At 35.4% G+C, this 21,052-nt stretch overlaps 2 protein-coding genes across 2 annotated transcripts; one reads left to right on the top strand and one right to left on the bottom strand.

The window, feature by feature from the left end:
• Window positions 1–3,584: 3,584 nt before the first annotated feature.
• Window positions 3,585–6,353, top strand: pde6ga (phosphodiesterase 6G, cGMP-specific, rod, gamma, paralog a). Its single transcript, XM_016525691.1, has 4 exons — window positions 3,585–3,686; window positions 5,084–5,281; window positions 5,374–5,414; window positions 5,528–6,353. Exons 2-4 carry the CDS (start codon window positions 5,139–5,141, stop codon window positions 5,602–5,604), a joined length of 261 nt encoding a protein of 86 aa, XP_016381177.1. The 5' UTR covers window positions 3,585–3,686; window positions 5,084–5,138; the 3' UTR covers window positions 5,605–6,353.
• A 2,019-nt stretch (window positions 6,354–8,372) lies between these two features.
• LOC107718628 (tetraspanin-10-like) lies at window positions 8,373–12,313 on the bottom strand. The gene is made up of 3 exons (XM_016525797.1): window positions 12,161–12,313; window positions 10,747–11,366; window positions 8,373–9,090 (listed from the first exon to the last, which is right to left on the bottom strand). The coding sequence occupies exons 1-3, from the start codon at window positions 12,251–12,253 to the stop codon at window positions 8,760–8,762; spliced, it is 1,044 nt and encodes a 347-aa protein (XP_016381283.1). The 5' UTR covers window positions 12,254–12,313; the 3' UTR covers window positions 8,373–8,759.
• Between the last annotated feature and the right edge of the window lie 8,739 nt (window positions 12,314–21,052).

Genomic DNA, 21,052 nt, shown 5'->3' on the forward strand with positions numbered 1-21,052 from the left:
CCATAATGTAGGGAATGCCAGATACACACATACAGTTGTACCTGGTTATCAGATGCAAACCAAAAGTCTTACTGTAATTACATTATGAAAAGGCAGTTACTGTGAATGCAAATCTTAGATAAAAAATGTTTTCATGGAAATGATACTTTGTGCTTGTATGTATTGTACAAACACAATTGAAAATATACTGAAATGTTTGAAAAAAAATATTTTTGATGATCTGTTTTGAGATTAGTACTAAGAGTTTTGAAAATGTACAATTTGCTTGTGAAAATTGTATCAGAACAATACAATTTCAGAGACTAAAGATTAAAAGATTAAAAACCACATGTTACAGAAAAGGTACCAATTTTTTTTTACATGGTATTGGCTTAAATTTAGGCTTTTTCTTTAGAATTACATATAGTGTGTTTTGCCATTATACTGTACAATATGTGTCTCTCTGTTCTGTTTCATGTGGGGATAGACATTATGATTGCATCATAATTTATAGTTTACTATAGGTGTGGAGAATTATTTACTTATTTTAATACAAAAATAGCTTTCATATTAATAAACATTGCTGCATTAATGATAAGTGATAAGCACATTTGTAGTGCATCAAAATACATACCAAATGACATGATAATTGTTTATTTGGTCAAATATAATTGTATTACAGTAGTATAGGTCTAGTATTACATAACATTATTTTTGCTTAATAGATCAGTCTTTATAGTAGATCATGTGTGAACTGAATCAAATTTCTAAACTGAAATAGTAGATAAAATTTGATATTTATATTGTTCATAGTGTAATGTGCTTTGAACATTAAGTTTATTAAAAAGTAATCGTCCCTATGCAGAATCTTCATTTTTGTTTATAATGTTGTAAAGTTACCAGGATTCCTGGCAAGATGCTATAAAACAATACATTATTATCATTCTATTTAACAGTGAATGTAAATCTGGATGCTGATTCAGCTAATTTATCACTCATTGGGCCTGAACATGGGAAAGAAGTGATGTATGACTAAACTGAACCATAGGAAGGTAAAGATGGAGGCAAAATGACAAGTTTGATGAAAATGATCTTTATGATGATGAGACAGATGGATGCTCAATCGGCTGAAAAGCCCTCCGACCCATATGGAAAGCAGTACTGAATTTTGACTATTGAGGTTAGGGCTGTGTAAATCTGTAATTGATGATAATGCAAAAATAGGCTGCAATGCAACAATGACACAACTTTTTACAATTTTATCACAGTTGACGCAGTGTTATTTAATAAACAGGTGCAAAGGAAATATGTACAATATTCAGTGTAGGTGATTCAATTATAAACTGAATTTGTGTAATAAATATCTACGAGGCAATACTTGCAATGCCAGTTTATGATCTTAAGTAAGTTTACTTTGAGCATGTAAATGTTTTTATCATGCATGTATTAAATAATACCTAAATGTGATGCTAAAATACACAAAATTTCTCTTCTCGCCAGACGGTGGCGCTTGCTACTTACTATTTCATTGGTAAACTCTGGTTTGCTTGAATCCAGTGTATTTGGCCTCCAGTCATAGAAGACTCCTTGCTTATGGTCTGTATGTACAATGAAGCAATTGCTTATAGAGGTCTGATATTTCTGAACATAATGTAAAAACAAAAAAAATTTGTAACGAAACTAATAGTCCAGGGCTGTCCAAACTCAGTCATGGAGGGCCGGTGTCCTGCAGAGTTTAGCTCCAACCCTAATTAAACACACCTGAACCAGCTAATAGTCCATTTTTTAAATAAACATCAAATATATGTGTCTTATAGCCTTTGAATATTCTTAAAAATATGGCACATAACAAATTTTATTAAGATTTTAAAGCCCCACCTGCAAGTCAAGAACACAGACAGCCAATTTGAGCTTCAACTGGGTCACATTAATCCCATTATTATCAGCACTACTTATCTATATGCTTCCATTTTTATTTTATTTTTGTACATTGTTTATGTATGTAACTGGTGATAAAACAGAAGAATAAACTAGACTGTACCTGCGGTGAATGTCTAATGGTATGCTGAGTGGTTGCTAGATGGTTACTTAAGTTACTGCTGCAAGTCAAAAGTCTCTTTGATATTTTGGTCCCTGCTGCATTATATTTCTATTTTTAAACTTTGTTTCTTATTGCTCAAGTACAAGCAGTAGTAAATGATTCCTGCCTTAGCAAACACCACTAATTGTGATTTATCGTTACATAGAATTTTACATTGTAGCTCATGAAATTAATTGTCTGGTGTATGGTGTGTGATTATTACCGTAAACAGACTTTTATTGACTTTTTATTGCTTTGCAATGAAACCAGCACCTGTCTCTATTAGACGTACACTCTATAAATATGCTTTAAAAATGTGTTTCCTATTTTAGTCATCCATTTTTAGTTGTGTGAGTTAACTGATACTGCAATTGAGTTAGTGGCAGGATGTCTGTCAGGTTGGAGGGGCACGTTAATCTATTCTCTGAATTAATGAGAGATGTGGAGATTATCTGACAGACTGCTGATCACACTGAAGCAAAGACTCCCAGCACACATGCACGGGATATCTGGATGGGCGATTCAGAAAAACTTGCATAAGTAGAACATGGAGATCAGGATCATCACACTGGACGTGTCATGTGTGTGAATACGTGAGCTGCTGAAGGTTATATGTGCATAAATAAAATCATTGTTATGCACCTGTCTCTATTAGACGTACACTCTATAAATATGCTTTTTTGTTTCCTATTTTAGTCATCCATTTTTAGTTGTGTGAGTTAACTGATACTGCAATTGAGTTAGTGGCAGGATGTCTGTCAGGTTGGAGGGGCACGTTAATCTATTCTCTGAATGAATGAGAGATGTGGAGATTATCTGACAGACTGCTGATCACACTGAAGCAAAGACTCCCAGCACACATGCACGGGATATCTGGATGGGCGATTCAGAAAAACTTGCATAAGTAGAACATGGAGATCAGGATCATCACACTGGACGTGTCATGTGTGTGAATACGTGAGCTGCTGAAGGTTATATGTGCATAAATAAAATCATTGTTATGACCATTATTTTGCTTTATCCAAGTTTTAGTTCAACTCGGGCACTTTTAAAGTCATGCCATAGCTTGAAAGATAATTTGTGCAACATTTATCAGTATTGCAATTCACAAGACAATGTTCTTTCTTTTAAAAACAAATACATCAAATATAGTTTTTAATTGCAATATGTAAAGTAATACAAATAACCTATAACATTATAATTAATATACAAATATAATAAAATATCAACATAAAAAAGCGAAACAGATATGGCCTTAGGCTTATGAAACTGTGAATACATTAAAATGTATAAATAAATGAAGCGAAATCAAAAACACAAATATAAATTCCTAATCAAAATTTGCCAAACACTGTATGTCTGATTTAATATTGCATGAACTATGGAAAACAAACCGGATTAATCTAATACATGTATCTGTATATGTGGATGTTGCATCCTGTTACTTTTTTAGGGGGCTGATGATGACAGCTTGATTGTTTTGGAAAGAGGAAGGACCATCGTGTGCAGGTATAATCATCTTATGATGCTCAGAACTATATAAGAGCTGATGGGAGAGTGTGTGTTGACAGAGAGCCTCATACTGACCACCTCAACACACACAGAGACACAGACAAAAGACCAGCAGGTGAGTACATCTGTTTAGAAAGAACAGAACACATAGGATGGAAATGATATGTAATGATTTGTGTTAGGCTTAAAGTTTCAGTTATACCTAATGGTTATACTGATTTAATATGAATTATATATGTTTGCATATATTAATATATGACCACAAAAAAGAATTTGACACTTAAAAATGTCTGAATGTCATTGAATGGCATGGAAAGAAAGAAAGATAGAACATGCACACCTATCAAGCAAAAAAAAATCACAATTTCAGGTGTGTAATGATAAAAAACTGGATATATTGTTCAAAATTAAGACAAAAAATATTATTCCACTTTTTGTTTGTTTGATGTTAGTGGAACATGTTCATAGTTAAAGGCCGTTCACAGCAATGACAATAGCTATAACAATAAAGCTGTAATAATCTTTCTAATTCTATAAGAATATCAAGTTCACGGTACAGATATAACGATAACAGCACAGGGGAACGTATTTGCTGGAATTATTTTTAGAGTGATTTTTTCCAGCTAATGAACGATAAAAACATTGAGAGCCAAAAGAGCACAGGCATTTAAAACAGCATTTGAAGCTAAACAGAGCGTCTGTTGGTGTAGACGCTAATATAGTTATTGTTATAGTTGTCTTAGTTATCGTTCTTGGTGTGAACAGGTCTTTAATGTGATGAACTACATCTGTGTGAACCTGAGGAGAATTGACTTCCTTCATCTACTAAAAATCACCAAAACAACAGCTGATTAAAAACATTAAGCAAAAATGAAGAAAATTTAGTGAAGAGGAAAAATGCTGCAGTTAGACACTAGCTTTGATATGTTTTGCATCTAATGCAAGACATTCAGATATTTTAAGTGTCTTAAGTGTCCAGATCTGTTTCAGGCCACTGTCTCAACTGCGACAGAGAAACTATTGTTATGCAAGTGATGTTTTGAACACATTTCCTGTACTGCTGCACAGTAAACAAGCAATGCACTCTTGTGTGTTTGAGCTGATAAAAGGAAGAGGTTGACTCCAAGCAGGTTCTGCTGATTATGCACTGACCTTCATCTAATGAGATTAATTGAGAAACCCTCTGGACAGCAGATTAGAGGGGGGCTTGATCAATTTAAGGGGGATTAAAGGAACCTCCTTTATCATCACATGTCTGTACACTGGGATATAATTATTATAATAATACACAGTCTATTCATCTGATGAAACCTAATAGGTTCACTTTATAAACTATTTTTAGTTGTATTTGGATCATCATTAAAAATGAATCATAATTTAAGAATTGAAATGCTTTAGGTTTTTGATTTATCTTTATTAATTTTTAGTGGAAATGCAATGCAATATATTGCATTGCATTTCACCTAAAGATTAACACAAGATTAACAGTCTCATCCCCTCAATCTCTTACAGATCATCATCGATTCAGCGTGCAGTACTTGCTATTGGTTGCTATCGTCTTGTGAATATGGATGCCTCCAAGCCTAAATCGAGCAGCAAGGTAGCCACACGGGCCACAGCGCCCGGCAGTCCCAAAAAGGGTCCGCCCAAGTTCAAACAGAGGTCAACACGACAGTTCAAGAGCAAGCCGCCCAAAAAGGGTATCATTGGGTACAAATACTTTTAATATTTTTATTTATTTATTGGATCTTTTATGGATTTGCATGTTGTGTCTGTGTTAATATTAACGTTGTTATTCTTAGATTTGGTGAAGACATTCCTGGAATGGAGGGATTGGGAACTGGTATGTACAATTTTGAGTCAAAAATATTATTATATGTAATAAATATTACACACTCCTCATTATATATTTAAGTCCTTTGACATTATGTGTAATCATATTTTTCTCTTTCACAGACTTTAATGTAATCTGTCCGTGGGAAGCGTTCAGTCACCTGGAGTTACATGAGCTGGCCCAGTACGGCATTATATGAGGTCACTTCCTGTTCCCACATCCTACTGAACAACATCCTGCACCTTAATTCATCTCTTAAATATTAATATTCATTTAGGCTATAGCAATATCCTTGGTAGAAGTTTGGTTAGTCATTTATGCACAACTTGTAACAGCATTTATAAATCAGCATGAACTGGATGTTAGTTAATCTACCTCTTCAATTTCCTGTAGATCTGGATTAATTCTGCCGCCAATACTAATTCCAGATAGCATTTTCCTTTTTTTTTTTTACTTAATTATCGTATGTATTATAGTATTGTCATATTGACATGTAATGGGCATTTTAGGTGTCACTTCTTGCTTTTATGAACTTTTACTTTGATATTATCCTGCAAACATCATCGTATTAACCATAGCATCAGTTGTGGATCTTTTTTTGCAATGGATGTTTATGGTTTAATTTTGTCAAGTTGCAAAAGTTTAAAATGAGTTTGGGTTCTGTGGGGTCTCAGTGTCTGCCCATAGTGCGAGTACTGGGAGCAGCTCTCTGTGAGAGACCGGCCCAGTTTATTGGCCTTATGATGCTAGAGAACCAGATGATATGAGTCTGACTCATTCCTGGCAGCACAGAAATTTTGGAGGGGGTTTGGAAATAAAAAAAATTCTGATAATTTTCATACTTTTCGACTGTCTGTCTGAATGCTTCATCAACCTCTGGTCAAATACAAACTGAAACATTATGCAGTTTGTAAACTTTAAAGATGTGGTTTTCATACATGTTTTTGAGCAAAGCAAAACACTTAAAGCTGCAGTTCGTAACTTTTTTTGGTTAAAAATGATCCGAAATCAATATTTGAGCAAGTACATAACCAGCCAGTGATCAAAACTATCGCCTTACTTTAGCCCGATTCACAACCGTTTGCTTATAATAATGTTTTCTAATTTGAGTGGTACGGGTAGGTTTTCGCGGGAAATTCGAGCATGGCACTATCATCATTACTTCACGTCTGTAAACATAAAGAAGTTGTCCCGGCTACTAGGCTATCGCATGTGAAGATCCTGCAGGTGGCCGATCGTTTATAGCCTTTTCTCACAGCAGCCAGAATAATTAAATGCATAATTTTGATGGTGGATTGTAATCCATACAGGATTATGTGTTTATGAAACACGTGAATGAAATTAAATTATATTCCAGTTTTAAATGTGCTTCACGGTTTGATGTGATATGAGCTAATGATCTTTAGATTTAATCACCATTGGTAGCGAGATTTATGGTAATTTTTCCTCAGTTGGTCAGAACAAACGTGGCAGACTTGTTACTTACTTGTTCAGATGGCAATATATGGTGAAATTCTTATTTGGGTAATATTCCAAGACGTAGGCTAGAATCTGTGATTGCGAAGTACAGTAAATATCCACACCGGTACGGTGACTGACTACCACACATACTCTTCAGAACATTAGACTCATCCGCGCTGGAGCCGCGCCCACTCACAACCCACGCAAGCTAGATAATTCCGCACACAGCTGCAATTCCAGGTTTTCAAACAGAGATGGCGACAAAGAGGCAAAACTTACGGACTGCAGTTTTAAGTGACTCTTAAAATATCCCAGGGCCATTGCATTAGATAAAATATCATCAAACCAAGTGTCCTTTGCAATTCAATACATTAACAGTTGCTTAAATGTTTTTGTAACGGAGGCCAGCTGGTAATAGCTGCGCAGGTAAACCTCATTCCCCTGATCTCAAGTGGTGCACTAGTGACTGATGCTAGAGGCTGTGGTCTTTAGCCTCCCTGTTAGTGCACCCGACTCCCATACTGGCGACCCGGGTTCGAGTCCCGCTCGGAGTGGGTGCGAGTAGGACCCAGCGAGTTTACATTGGTGCCGTGACCCGGATGGGAGTGAGGTTTAGGGGGTGAGTGTAAAGGAGGCCAGCTAGTAGGTGCTGTGCAGGTAAACCTCACTCCCCTGATCTCAAGAGGTGCACTAGCTACTGACGCTAGAGGTTGTGGTCTTTAGCCTCCTTGTTAGTGCGCCCGTCTCCCATGCCGGCGACCCAGGTTCGAGTCCCGCTCGGAGCGGACGCGAGTAGGACCCGCGGGGGTTACATTTCGTTATTGAGGCCATTCACACAGAATGTGTTTTTGCCGTATCATGTGCAAGACACTGCAAAATAATAATAAAAAAATAAAAATAAAAAAAACACGAGACGCGAGCGCAACAGTCAAAGCCGCGCAGTGGAGTACAGAAACGCGTTTTGTGTGAACAGCATATTTGGATATAAAACATAAATTGTTACTCCACTTTACGCAAATATGTGAACGCTGACGAGAGCACTTGACCACTTTTTTTGCATTAGTTTGCTGGTAATGAAACTCAGTCCTCAAGAGTTACATTCAAATGTCTGCGTTATTAAACCGAATGTGTCGATGCTCAGGTAAGTTACGATAAACATTACCGACGGAATAACATAATGTTTGACGATGTGACTGAACTAACTTTTGAATGTAACAGAAGTATTTTATGTCAGGTTTTCATTCTTAGTATTTCAGTATCTCATCTTTCTTTGTAACTAAAGAAATAGCGGTGTTGTTTATGTTTGCGCATCAGCTCTGTTGCGATCTAGCGCAAGCATTGCATGCACCTAGCAAGCTTTCGGTTAGCCTTGGTTATAGAATCATAAATTTAAGATTATTTTATTAAATCAAACCACACTTAAGCACATTTTAAATGTTTTGTATTGTACAAAATAAACACAAACTCTTCAAGTACCTTCACTTTACTTTCACACTTAGGCCTACATTTAGCGTTAACTATTGATATGTTGACTTTTTCTAGATAGATTTGTTGCAAACGGTTTCATCTACATAACGGAAGTTGACCTGATAATGTTCACTATTGCGCCCCTTGTGTTGCGTTATAAATTGCGGTTTGCGAGTATTGTACTTTTGACCAGATTAACCCACTAAGAATAGATATTTCATGAAAACATTTACAAACAATGAAAACCAATTAAATCATTGTAATGCCTTAAAATTTTTACATGCTATCATGAAATTCCTAGACTGTTTGTCTCCAGAATAAACAACTTAACATCTCCAGATGTCAAATGCAATGAATTCATTAAATACAGGCTGGTTCATAATCCCAATGGCACAATATCCTGTTATTGAAAACATCTGAATCCATTCATTGCAGTGATTGTAAGTAGACAGCATGCTGAGCTCTGCTCCACCGTATCTTCTGCAGCAGACGGGCCGTTATGAACAGAGTGAGTATCTGGACCCCCAGCAGAATAATGACTACTGTAATAATCACTCCACTGTGCTGCTCAATCCAGCGGGAGATGCTGCCCATACAGCCGCCCAGGAAGATCACACTCTGAGCCGAGAACTCGTCCAGCTTTTGGGCGCCCACTCCACACTGGCTGTTCCACACCGTCCCGTTCTCTAGGGGGTCTATGCAGCATGAGGGGGGCACTCCGCACGCCTGGACCCCTGGAGCCGAACAGTTGAAATACCTGTGCCAGAGAAATGTATACAAGTGAGACACAATCAGATGCGTTTGCAACATATGGCGTGATCCTTTATAGTTCAGGGTAGTTCAAGTGTGTGATTTATTATTGCAAAACATTAAACATTATTGCAAAAATAAGTACATTTTTATATTTTCCGAAGGAATTTGTGGGTAGTGCATAACTGATAGTGTTAGGGTGCATGCTTAGACATTGCTACTTGGTTGCTAAGGTGTTCTGACTGGTGTTTAGCATGTTTGTTGTGTGGTTTCTACATGTTTGTTTTTTTGTTTTTTGTTTTTTTTTTGTTATCCAACAAGTGTAAAGCGTTAATACTTGCTCAACCTATGTATTAAGACAGGGATTCCCAAACGTATCAGTCAGCCGAACCCTTTGTTTTGATGATAATAATAGTGATAATAGTACTTACTGCTAATATAATAATTTAATAATAATTATGATAAATACCCATGCTATTGGTAATTTCATTAAGAATAACAACAACAACAACAACAACAATAATAATAATAATAATAATAACAATTATTGTTATTGTTATTATTAATAATATTAGTATTTATAATAACAATAAAATAAATTATCAATAATATGAATATTTTTCATAATTTGTAAAATATATAACCATTAGTGTAATAATAATAATAATAATAATAATAGTTATTATTATTATTATTATTATTAATTGGTAATAATAATAATAATAATAATAATAATAGTTATTATTATTATTATTAATTGGTAATAATAATAATAATAATAATAATAATAATAACCACTGCAGAAAATATTATTATTATTATTAATTCCAAATAGTTTTATCAAACACTCTTGCTGCTCTCAGTGCCAATTTCACACAATTTGATGCTAAATAGTGTATTAAAGATAATTTTACCCTAAACTCACATCATCAGTTGAACCAGAAGATGCTATGTTGCTCAAACATGACCTAAAATATTTACTTGAATTACCTACTGAGATTTTAATAACAGAGGTTAAGAGATTTTTAAACAAGAGATTTAAGAGATTTTGATAATAGAAGTTAATAATGCAATAATTTAACAACACATTTGCATGTTCACAGCTTCCCGATGCCCGACCATTCAGGTGAACAAATAAAATATAGAAATTTTAAGTGGTTTATATTTATTATTTTTATTTCAGATGTATTTTTTTATTTTATTTTGATTTTACATTTTTATGATTTAATTAATTACTTTTCATCAAACACCCACAGTTCCTTCAAGAACCTCCAATTAGTTAGGGAAACCCTGTGTTAAGATGTGACAGGAGAAAGTGTGCTAAAATAGAAAAAATGACACACTTCACCTTTAAACTCAGTCGAATAGAGTCATTATTTGTCTATAATGAGTAATTGTAATTGGGATTGCAAAATGGTGTAACAAAATGAAATATATTGGAAAGCACAAAAGGGACAATTATACTGAATTATACTGAATAGGATCAAAAACAACAAGCAGGCCAAACTATGAGTCCAGATCCCACTGGAAAGCATTAAATACTGGAGAGACTCTACATTACAAATTAGGTTGTATAATCCATGTATTTAACTTTGGACTACTTCAGTGTTGGAAACCCATGAAGTTACTCATGATGTCAGCCCCTCTCTCGATTTCCACTCACACATTGATTCCCCAGTCTCTGTAGGTATCGGCCCCGCAGCACTGCAGGCCCGTCTGGATCTCATTAGTGATGAACCTCAGGTCCAGGTCATCCTGGTACCGCACCATGGCGGCCAACATGCCCGAACGCAAGTAATCCTCGATCTGCCTTTGCAGGCTGTACAACACGACCACTGCCAGAACCTGAGCCACCACCAGGACAAGGACAATGGCCGAGAAGGTCCGAAGAAGACACATGTTCTCCCGCAGTGCCCCCACGCACCCCATCAGGCTCAGCAGGGCGAGAATGAAACCCAGGAATGTGAAGAGCAGCATGGGGTCTGTCCCGATACCGTTGATCTTCTCCTGAGCGAAGGACTCTTTGTTGATCAGGCCCCAGAGGCCGACGACTAGTGTGACCAGACCAAGAACAGTGAAGAGCAGGTTGCTCGTGACCAGGAGATACTTGAGAATATAATCGCTCCAGCTGGACGGACTGAGAGCTCGTGAAGAAAAGACGTTCCTTGATGAGGCTCTGGACTCTTCATGGCTGGATAAAGTTGAGCTCGTCTGACTTCCTGAACTGTCATGTGTTGCCAGATACGAGACAGCTGAGGTACCTCCTGCGTTATTTACATCCCCCTTAATGGTAGAAAGTGAATGAATTTGGTCAGTTGAAAACCCCAAGAGCCAGATTTACTAAATAATTTCAGTGCATCAATAATAATAATAATAATAATAATAATAATAATAATAATACAATTTAAATAAAATATTAAATAAAATAAATTAGATGAAAAATGAACATTTAAAAAATGTAAAAAATCGAAATATTACCTTCACAAATAACTGAAATAAAATAAATAAAATTTAAATAGAAATGCTGTATTTAAAATAATAATAGTAGTAGTACTAGTAGTAGTAATAATAATAATTATTATTATTATAAAAACACAAAAAATTACTAAAAATACTAAAATAATGGTTAATACTATATTATTATTATTATTATTCAAGATAAAATAATTTATCAATAATATGAATTATTATTATAATTATAATATAATAATAACAATAGTAAATTATAAATAAATAATAATAAAAGAAAAAATAAATTTAACCCTTTGACGCGTACGATCACACCAGTGTGATTAGAACTTTCAGTGCGTCACGTCATCAACTGCTGAATTTAAGAATAAATTTAAGAATAGTAGTAGTAGTAATGATGATGATAAATAGTTTAATTAAACGCTCTTGCAACTCTCAGTATGGTTCCTCACAAAAACTACTCCGTTTGCCGCTAAATGGTTTGTTACAGGTAATCCTGCCCTAAACTCATAAGGTACATTAAGGTACAGTACTTTAAAAGGTACAATCAATTGACAAATTTACCCACTATAAATTCAAAGAAAATAAACAGAAAGAAACTACACTACCTTTGGTATAAGAGGCTTGTTCTCTCTATTCTGGAAGTGATTCCTCCGCTCCCAGAAAAAGAGAAATCTCCCAAAAGACGGAAAACGCCCCATACCTCCCAAATACCGGGAGTGGACTCTTCCTGTGCTCCAGACTCTCAGGGAGGGATGCTGGTCGACTGAAGGGTAGAGAGGACAGAAGTGAAGGTAATGAATCACATGCATTCCAGCATCATGTGAGAGTCACACAGTACTGAGGATTAGCGGGTCAGGGTTTGAACTGGCCCTGAGGCTCAACCAGACAGTGTGCAGCTCACATGAAAGACTAAAAGCATTAGCAAGATGCTTCACTGCTTCACCACTCAGACACAATAAAGCTAAGTCTAAGCATTAGTTTATAGTCAGTTAGTTGTTATTAACTAAAACACTTAAAAATGTTTTTTGTTTATTTAAATGAAACAAAATATATAATAAAATAAAATATAAACAATGTCTTTGTTAAATAAAATATAAAATAATAAAATAAATGAAAATTTATATAAATAAAATAAAATATAAAATAAAACAATTCATTGAAAATGAACATTTAAAAAACTTAAAAATGACAAATAATGCCTTCAATAGTTCTGTTAATTTAAATGAAACCTAAAATAAAATAAAGTAAAATAAAATAAGATATAAAATAAAATAATAAAATATAAATTAAATTAAATTAAAATATGAAATAAATGATTAGGTAAAATTAACATTATTAGAAATATTGCCTTCACAACTCAAATAAATGTAAAACTAAATTTGAAATACAAATAAATTAAAGCTAAATAGAAATGCTGTATTTAAAATAATAATAAAATTGCAAAATCACAAAACAAAATTACTTAAACTAAAATGAAAATTTAAAATAAAAAATTCTAAATATGAAAAAATACTATAAAAGTATATAAATAATACTGAAATAAGTAAACACAGGAAACATTTCATGATGTGATCATCACTGGAAAAAGCTAGAAAAGAGCTGCATAAAAAATTCTAGAAAATGTCTCAATTTGTGCTTCAAGCAAAAATAAAATCATATGGGTTTGAAACGACATGAATAATTGTCACGCCCTTGGACTGCCCCTGTGTTCCGTGTCTTGTGCTTTGCTCCCCATGTGCTCCCCAAGACCCAGTTTCTCCGGTGTTTGATTGTGTCCATTGATTTCAGGTGTTTCTTGTCAATTCCCTCGTTTAGTTCCTGTATTTAAGCCCTGTGTTTTCCTGAGTCCTGCGTCCAGTCTTATACGTCAGCCCGATGTCCTATGTGTGTGTTTCCCTGGTTTTGTTTATTAAAGCCTCTTCTAAGCTTCTCCCGCGTCTCCTCGCTCCGTGCTCCTACACAATAGGCAGACCGTGACAATAATATGACACCATTCATTTTTGATATATTTTACTGTTATAGTATTTGTAACAGATGTGTTCCTTGAGATTAGTATTACAATAAACCACAATGTAAAATACTATCCTTCAGTGACTTTCAGTAAAAACCTTTGGAAAATGGCAGTAAACTAGCTGTTCACTGAAAAATGGAAACTTACTGCTACTGAAAACATTTGCAGTCCTCTGAAATTAAACAAAACATAAAATGAGCGTGATGTCTGCGTACATCTCATGGTGATTTTTCCTGCGGTTGATTGCACAGATGTGCTCACTGTGAGACGTTCTCCAGGCTCCTGGATCCTCTCCTGACCTTGGCCTCGGCTCTGCGTTTTGGAGAGGAGAGCGCAGCGCAGTAGGTATTCCAGGAATGAACGGAGCAGATTTTTCCTTCTCACAGCTCCATCCACAGCCAAATCATCTCACACCACCTGACTCCAAAAATATTACTCACACAGACACTGCTGTCTGTGCAAACTCCGTTAAACTCTGCTTCCTTCACCATCTCTGGAGGTTTACTGGTGCTCTTTTTTAAACGGGCTCCTGTATGTCTGCATGAGAAACTTGTGCAGTGCTCTCATTAGTCTAAATTTGTATTTAGAGATGTCCTGATAATGAATTAATGTTGTGAATGTTGTGAAGCATCACTATTTCTGTTGTTCATACTTTTAGTTATGGATCTGTACTGGTTGTAGATATATGGTGAGTTTAGACCAAATTTACCAAACAGTTTAATTATAAAAATAATATTAAAAATAATAGCGTTGCTGTTGTTGTTAATAATTATGTATATATAATTAAATATTGTTATTTCCTTTTTTTTTTTCAAATTGTATAATCCCATTATATTGTTATTAAAATGAACAATAATATGATTTGTTATAATCATTATATAATATATATAATCATTAGTGTTTTGAAGTTTGGGCCAAATTTATTAAAGAGTTTCAGTGCTGCTGCAGCAGCAACAACAACAATGAGGATAATAATAATAATAATAATGATGATCAACTGGATCTAAAGATAATAGAGACTTGTCTGCAAACTTTTGCACAGCAAACCATCTGGAGGATCTGAACCGTAGTCTATATTTCATATTTCACTCCTCAAAATGTATTATTCTTTCTCTGGACATTTTGTCGATCAGTTCAAACTGATAATCGCTCAGACAGAAAAACTGCTAGTCTGGTATTTTTGTGGAAATCTATGATTTTTCCTTCATTGCTATGTTGATAAATGAAATGCACCTGTTAAATCTGGCGATGGGTTGAAAGTTGTGTGCCAGTCTGAACACGTTAACCCATATTCAGTGGTGCAGGCTGTAAATTTATGAAAACATATGCATCACCTCAGCTCTGCGGTTGCTTTGATACTGATTTAGAAGTATATCACTGGGAAAGTTTTAGATGATAAATTAGACTCTCTCTAAAGAGCCAGACATAATAAAAAATGTTCATATGAAATTCAGTATATCTGACACTAAAGGTGTGTAAAGTTTATTATTTCTCTTGTTTCTTCTCGCTTTCTGGCATTCAAAAGGATTTCCATGAAAATGTATTGTTTGCTCCTCTACTTTTTTCACCAGCTTGCCACATGCATGAAAATATTCTCTGATTGCAGCGTGCAAGTTTCCTACCTTTATTTATTTATATATTTTCTAACGATGGTAACTGAAAAATCACATGTTCAGATAATAAAACCACCTGCTACATCACTTACGCATATGTAGAGTGAAAAACAGTGCCCAGTGAAACTGGTTATCATCATTGCTAATAGGAATCAATGAGTCATGCTGAAAAACTGATGAAATCAGGCCAAACTCTGTGTTTTCTCTATGTTGTCCTTGTTCTCCTAGAGATGTGGCATGTGCATTTATTTTAGGGTGACCATACGTCATCTTTTTCCCGGACGTGTCTAAATTGCCTAAAATGTCCAGGTTTTGGCTTTGTTTTCCTATTGCTTTCATACTTAATGAAGGTAATGACTGAAAAGTACTTTGACCAATAGCGTGCAGGCATTGTATATAATCAACCAGTCGTGGATTGCGAGAAGGCGGGATCTACAGAGAACGGTCAAAGCAATGCAAATACACACACATAGCTTATAAGGACTGTAAAGAGCAAGTCAATAGGAAAACAAAACCCAGACTTTTTAGGCAATTTAGAAATCCTCTCCAGAAAAAAAAGTTATGTATGGACACCTTCATTTATTTATTATCATTTTGTCATTTAATGGACAATAATTATGTTTTTTATTTTTCAGTGGCTGATTCTTAAACAGAAGAGTTAGTTATTGTTGCTAAATCAAAACCTAAAGTGCTACATTTTATTCAACCCCGTCACAGTAAGTTTATTATTTATATACTTATAATTTGAATACATAACTAAACTGGCAGTATATCTTGGTTTCACTGTGACTTGCAGTAAATTGCCATTATAATTGGGGGGAAAAAACTTAATAACCCATGACATTTCTTTTCAAAACATTGTTGTACATGTCCAAAAATGTACAGTCACTATTCTTGTTTGTTGTGCCAAGAATAATAGTTTTTCTGAAACAAAATGTATCACTATGATTTTTTCCGCCATAACAGATTTGAGCATGAATACAAGTATAAACAATGCATTACTGTTAAAGACGTACTTCTGTTTGAACCATGTGGTCAATGTCACTGCCTTAAATATGATGTTTAAAAGACCAAGTCGTTGTTTTTATATATATTTTATATTTTTATATTTTATATGCTATACATTTTAAAATTTGTATATCTTAATTTCGGGTAATTTAACTTTTTATCATTTAAAATATTTATAAAACTAATTAAAAAATATATGTATAACCTATTGTTTTCAAATTAGCATTTTAGGACTGGCGTTACCGTCACAGCTGCAGCTCTGTGTAACCAGAGAATGGCACAAGGCGAGAAAGAGAGCGAGAAATCATTAAAAACAGAGCGAGTGGGCCAGATTTTTCATTCTGGCACCAGGGGCTCAGTGTGGTGTCATTATTTCCATAAGTCCACGCTGGCCCGTTCTGCAAAGTGCTGCTGGCCGGGCCTGTGCATTGGATCAGAGCTTATGGCTGTTGATTAGTCCAGGACCTGAGCCCAGATTCAGGATCCTGAGGTTCTGCTGGGTCAGAGGTGGAGCATTAACCTGCTCATTCTGTTTTTACCCTAATCATTTGGACAGTGTTCTGCAATTGCTGGGCAACATATTTGACTACAATAGCAGATTGTTTTTGGAGTTTACGGATGTCAGGCATTTTGAGGCAGAGCAGCCAAAGAAAAGGTGGTCTCATTTAAAATGGAATAAGCATTAATCTCTTGCTTCCTTCCTATTCCCATTTGTGCTTCCTCTGTGGCTTTGTTGTCAGACTTTTTCATGTAAAAGTACATCCATGAGCTGTACTGATGCCTTTTGCCCAGACAGGTTGAGACCTCCGGGAAGAATTTATAAACAGAATGTGCACAAGATAGCATAAGCCCATAACGTCTGAAAGTGAATCTCATGAAAACATGTGCACGGCATTTTTCACCCCAACAATCTCACGAAAAAATGATTTAAAAACATTTTGCATACAGAAAATGAAGCACAAAGACTTATATTAAACTAACTAACTTTTATTAATTAATTACTTTTTTTATTTATTTATTCATTCATTCACGCACACATGCATGGATTTTATGCATGCATTTATGTATGCATTTATTTATTAAGCATAAATCCTAGACTTCCATGAAACTCTTTATGCATGCATGCTTTTTATTTATTTATGCATGCATTCACTCATTTATTTGTTTATGCATGCATGCATCTAAGCATTTTAATTCCCATTATTCTCAATTCTGATTGTGGTTAGATTCTTATTACTGTAACATAGTAAATTATATTTACATTATAAAATTAAATGTATCCCTCTATATATTTGGTCCCTGGCAAAACATTCACTATAATATGCTGATATATTTGCAATTTATGTGCTTGCAAACTAATTTGTAGTCTTCAAAGGATATTTTTCTTGCATTTTCTTCACCCCTGTAATGCAATTTGAGCTCATCTATAACAATTAAAACTACACACTTTTCATAAATCGCATTCCTTTGTTACAGAAGTACTGCGTTTTTGGGCATCCAGTTATTTTCCTAAATGCAATCAACCCAGAAGATGCTGGTCTCTCCTGCATTCTCACACTGACCGGTTTCGATTGGATTAGCAGTGCCTGTTTGTTTATAGAGGATCTCTTTTCAACACAGGTGGAAATTCAACTCTACATCTCACTTTCTGTTTTAAAATTTCTCAGGTATGACCTTGGATGAATCTGAGGGGGTTTGCAAGCCCATGTTCATCATTTCATCTTCAGTCATGTTTTTTAGTATTGAAGTAGGCTCACTGATGTGTGCACAAATACTTGCCTTTTGATAGTTCTTTGGCCAAATTTATGAGATTAAAGTTTTTGTTTAGGGGAAAACCTGAAAGCTACATTGCACTCTTGTTCAGTTTATGTAATTTGTAATAGCTGTGGGATTTGTGGATGCCGCTGTGACAGCTGTATGTGTTCTGCATCATGAATCTTATTCTCTTTTCTGGTCCATACGTAGCAAAGATCATTTTATCTGTCCATAACACTCTACTCATCCAGCCAAAATGACTCAATCACTGAAACTTTTCTGAAGGGTTTGAGGATATTTCCATGTGTTTGAGCAATAGTGATACCTTTCAATCAAGAGGAGACAGTATTAATGTATTTTAAGATTATCATTCCTCATGTATATTGTTATTCCAGCCCAAATTTAGGAAGAAATCTCTGGAAAAAAACCTGACATGAACCTGAGACATATTTATGGACCAGAATATCAAAAACACTTGTTCATGGTGGGCTTTGTTCAGTAAATAACCTATGGAAGCCTGTTTCCGCCACAGGATAAAAAACGAAAAAGATAATTTCAACTTTTTATATCACAATTCTGACTTTTTTCTACGGTGACCGAGAGAGCTCAGCGCGTGAAACTTCAGAAAACACATGCAAATAGAAAAAGCACCAGCAAATTAAGAAAACATCTTCATCAGATTGACAGAACATGCTGCAAATACTCGCAACACAACCAAATACAAAAACACGCTGCAAATACTCACAACACAAACAAATAAAGAAACACGCTGCAAATGCTCACAACACAAGCAGAAACAAGCTGCAAATACTCACAACACAAACAAAGAAACGCGCTGCAAAAACAGAAACGCGCTGCAAATACTCACAACACAAACAAATAAAGAAACACGCTGCAAATGCTCACAACACAAGCAGAAACAAGCTGCAAATACTCACAACACAAACAAAGAAACGCGCTGCAAAAACAGAAACGCGCTGCAAATACTCACAACACAAACAAATAAAGAAACGCGCTGCAAATACTCACAACACAACCAAATACAGAAACTCACAAGTAGCACATTCTACAACAAAATTACCCCAACAAAACGAAAATTAACCATGTTTTTTTTTTTTTTTTGCCTTTTGATTACCATTTGTATAACCACAGTTGTACAAATACCATGGTTAAAACGGTTAGTGTAGTAAATACATGGTTAATTTGTGCATGGTTACAGTAACCATTTTTTGTTTTAATTTTTCTTATATAATAAATGTATTTATTAAATAATTATTTTTAATAGTAAGCTATGGTTAATTTTTGTAAGGTACGTTGTAAAAGCCAGCTTACATAACCTTTCACAGTTACAGTAATTGTGTATTTCGTCAGCTTATAATAATATCCACAAAAAAGTAGTCAGAGTAGACATTGATAAGCATGTCCCAGCCATGTTTGTCACTTTGCGGTTCCCTTAAACATTTCCGATGTGGTCTGTGTCTATTTGCAGCATGTTTCTGTTTTTGCAGCGCGTTTCTTTATTTGTTTGTGTTGTATTTGCAGCGCGTTTTTGTTTTTGCAGCGCATTTCTTTATTTGTTTGTGTTGTGAGTATTTGCAGCGCATTTCTGTTTTTGTAGCGCATTTCTTTATTTGTTTGTGTTGTGAGTATTTGCAGAGCATTTTTGTTTTTGCAACGCGTTTCGTCATGTGTTTTTTCACTTGCAGCGCGTTGAGCTCTCTCGGCCACAGTACTTTAGTGATGAGAGCAAGTTTAATTTATTTGGGTCAGATGGGAAACATTTTGTTCGGCATCAAACTGGGGAAAGACTGAAGCTTAAGTGTGTAAAGTCAGTGAAAAGGTGGAGGAGGAAGTGTCATGGTTTGGGGGATGTTTTGTGCAGCAGGAGTTGGGCCTCTTGTACAGCTACATGGCAGGTGAATGCAAATATATATAAGAACCTCCTTAAGTAACATGCGGTACCTTCCCTGCAAGCATCTCCCAATCAGCCTGCAATTTTCATGCAAGACAATGCTCCCATCACACAGCAGAAGGGGTAAAACAGTTCCTTGAAGCTGAAAACATTGAAATAATGAAATGGCCGGCCCAGAGTCCTGATCTAAACCCAACTGAAAATCTCTGGAAAATCCTTGGCGACAAAGTTATGGCTAAGAAACCCACTTACAGTCACCGAATTGTGGACCAAGATCACACCAGAGCAGTGTGAGAAACTAGTGATGTCCTGTGGCCACAGATGTGCTGAAGTCATTCAAAGCAAGAGCCTCTACACTTCCTACTAATTTCTGACAGCTGTAACCCTTCAAAGTTTTAGTTGTAATCTTCCTTCGTGCAACAGTGGTTACTGTTCTCTAATTTTGTTAATTGTTTTTTTCCACAAAATAAAGGTTTTTATTGAAATTCCTTCCTTGGTTATTTTGTCAAACATGTTAGTAGAACAGTGGTATGCCTACAGCTAATATTCCTTAAAATTTTGAGCGATGGAGATTAACAATATTTCAGAAAAAAAAGTATTTATAGATTGTTCTCTAATGTTTATCTCCACTGTATATACTCAAATAACGAGATATAAACTCAAATTGTGAGATATAATTTTGCAATTCTAAGAAAAGACGTAATAGCTAATTACCTTTTTTGCGAGGTGTAAACTCACAATTATTACTTTTTCTCGCAATTATGAGATAAGTCGCAATTACCATTTTATTTACTTTTTTACCTTTTTATTTTATTTATTTCTTTATTTTTCTGGTGGCAGAAACAAGTTCCCAAAGTAACAACCTCGCAACCACCCCTGATAACGTCTCAGGTTACTTATGTAACCATGGTTCCCTGAGTAGGGAACGAGACACTGCGTCCTCTAGGGATCACTATGGGGAACGCCTCGTCATGACCCGTGTCTGAAGCATACATTGAAAAAACATCAACAACACGTTGGCCGGCGACAGCCATGACGTCACTACCGGTGCGACTATAGTATAAATAAGCGCCGGGAGCTACACATCATTCACTTCTTCGTCTGAAGCTTGCGTCCGCAGCATGGCAAGAAACCTAGAGGACGCAGTGTCTCGTTCCCTACTCAGGGAACCATGGTTACATAAGTAACCTGAGACGAT

The sequence above is a fragment of the Sinocyclocheilus rhinocerous genome, unplaced genomic scaffold (assembly GCF_001515625.1).
Source record: "Sinocyclocheilus rhinocerous isolate Xijiao unplaced genomic scaffold, SAMN03320098_v1.1 scaffold182, whole genome shotgun sequence".
Taxonomy (NCBI): Eukaryota; Metazoa; Chordata; class Actinopteri; order Cypriniformes; family Cyprinidae; genus Sinocyclocheilus; species Sinocyclocheilus rhinocerous.

Excerpts from the sequence above, each read along its gene's own strand:
- pde6ga (XM_016525691.1), top strand. The coding sequence starts at position 5,139 with ATGGATGCCTCCAAGCCTAAATCGAGCAGCAAGGTAGCCACACGGGCC. Across the intron at positions 5,282-5,373 it reads CCCAAAAAGGGTATCATTGG|ATTTGGTGAAGACATTCCTG; the intron begins GTACAAATACTT and ends TGTTATTCTTAG. Across the intron at positions 5,415-5,527 it reads AATGGAGGGATTGGGAACTG|ACTTTAATGTAATCTGTCCG; the intron begins GTATGTACAATT and ends TCTCTTTCACAG.
- LOC107718628 (XM_016525797.1), bottom strand. The coding sequence starts at position 12,253 with ATGGGGCGTTTTCCGTCTTTTGGGAGATTTCTCTTTTTCTGGGAGCGG. Across the intron at positions 11,367-12,160 it reads ACAAGCCTCTTATACCAAAG|GGGGATGTAAATAACGCAGG; the intron begins GTAGTGTAGTTT and ends TCTACCATTAAG. Across the intron at positions 9,091-10,746 it reads AGAGACTGGGGAATCAATGT|GTATTTCAACTGTTCGGCTC; the intron begins GTGAGTGGAAAT and ends TCTCTGGCACAG.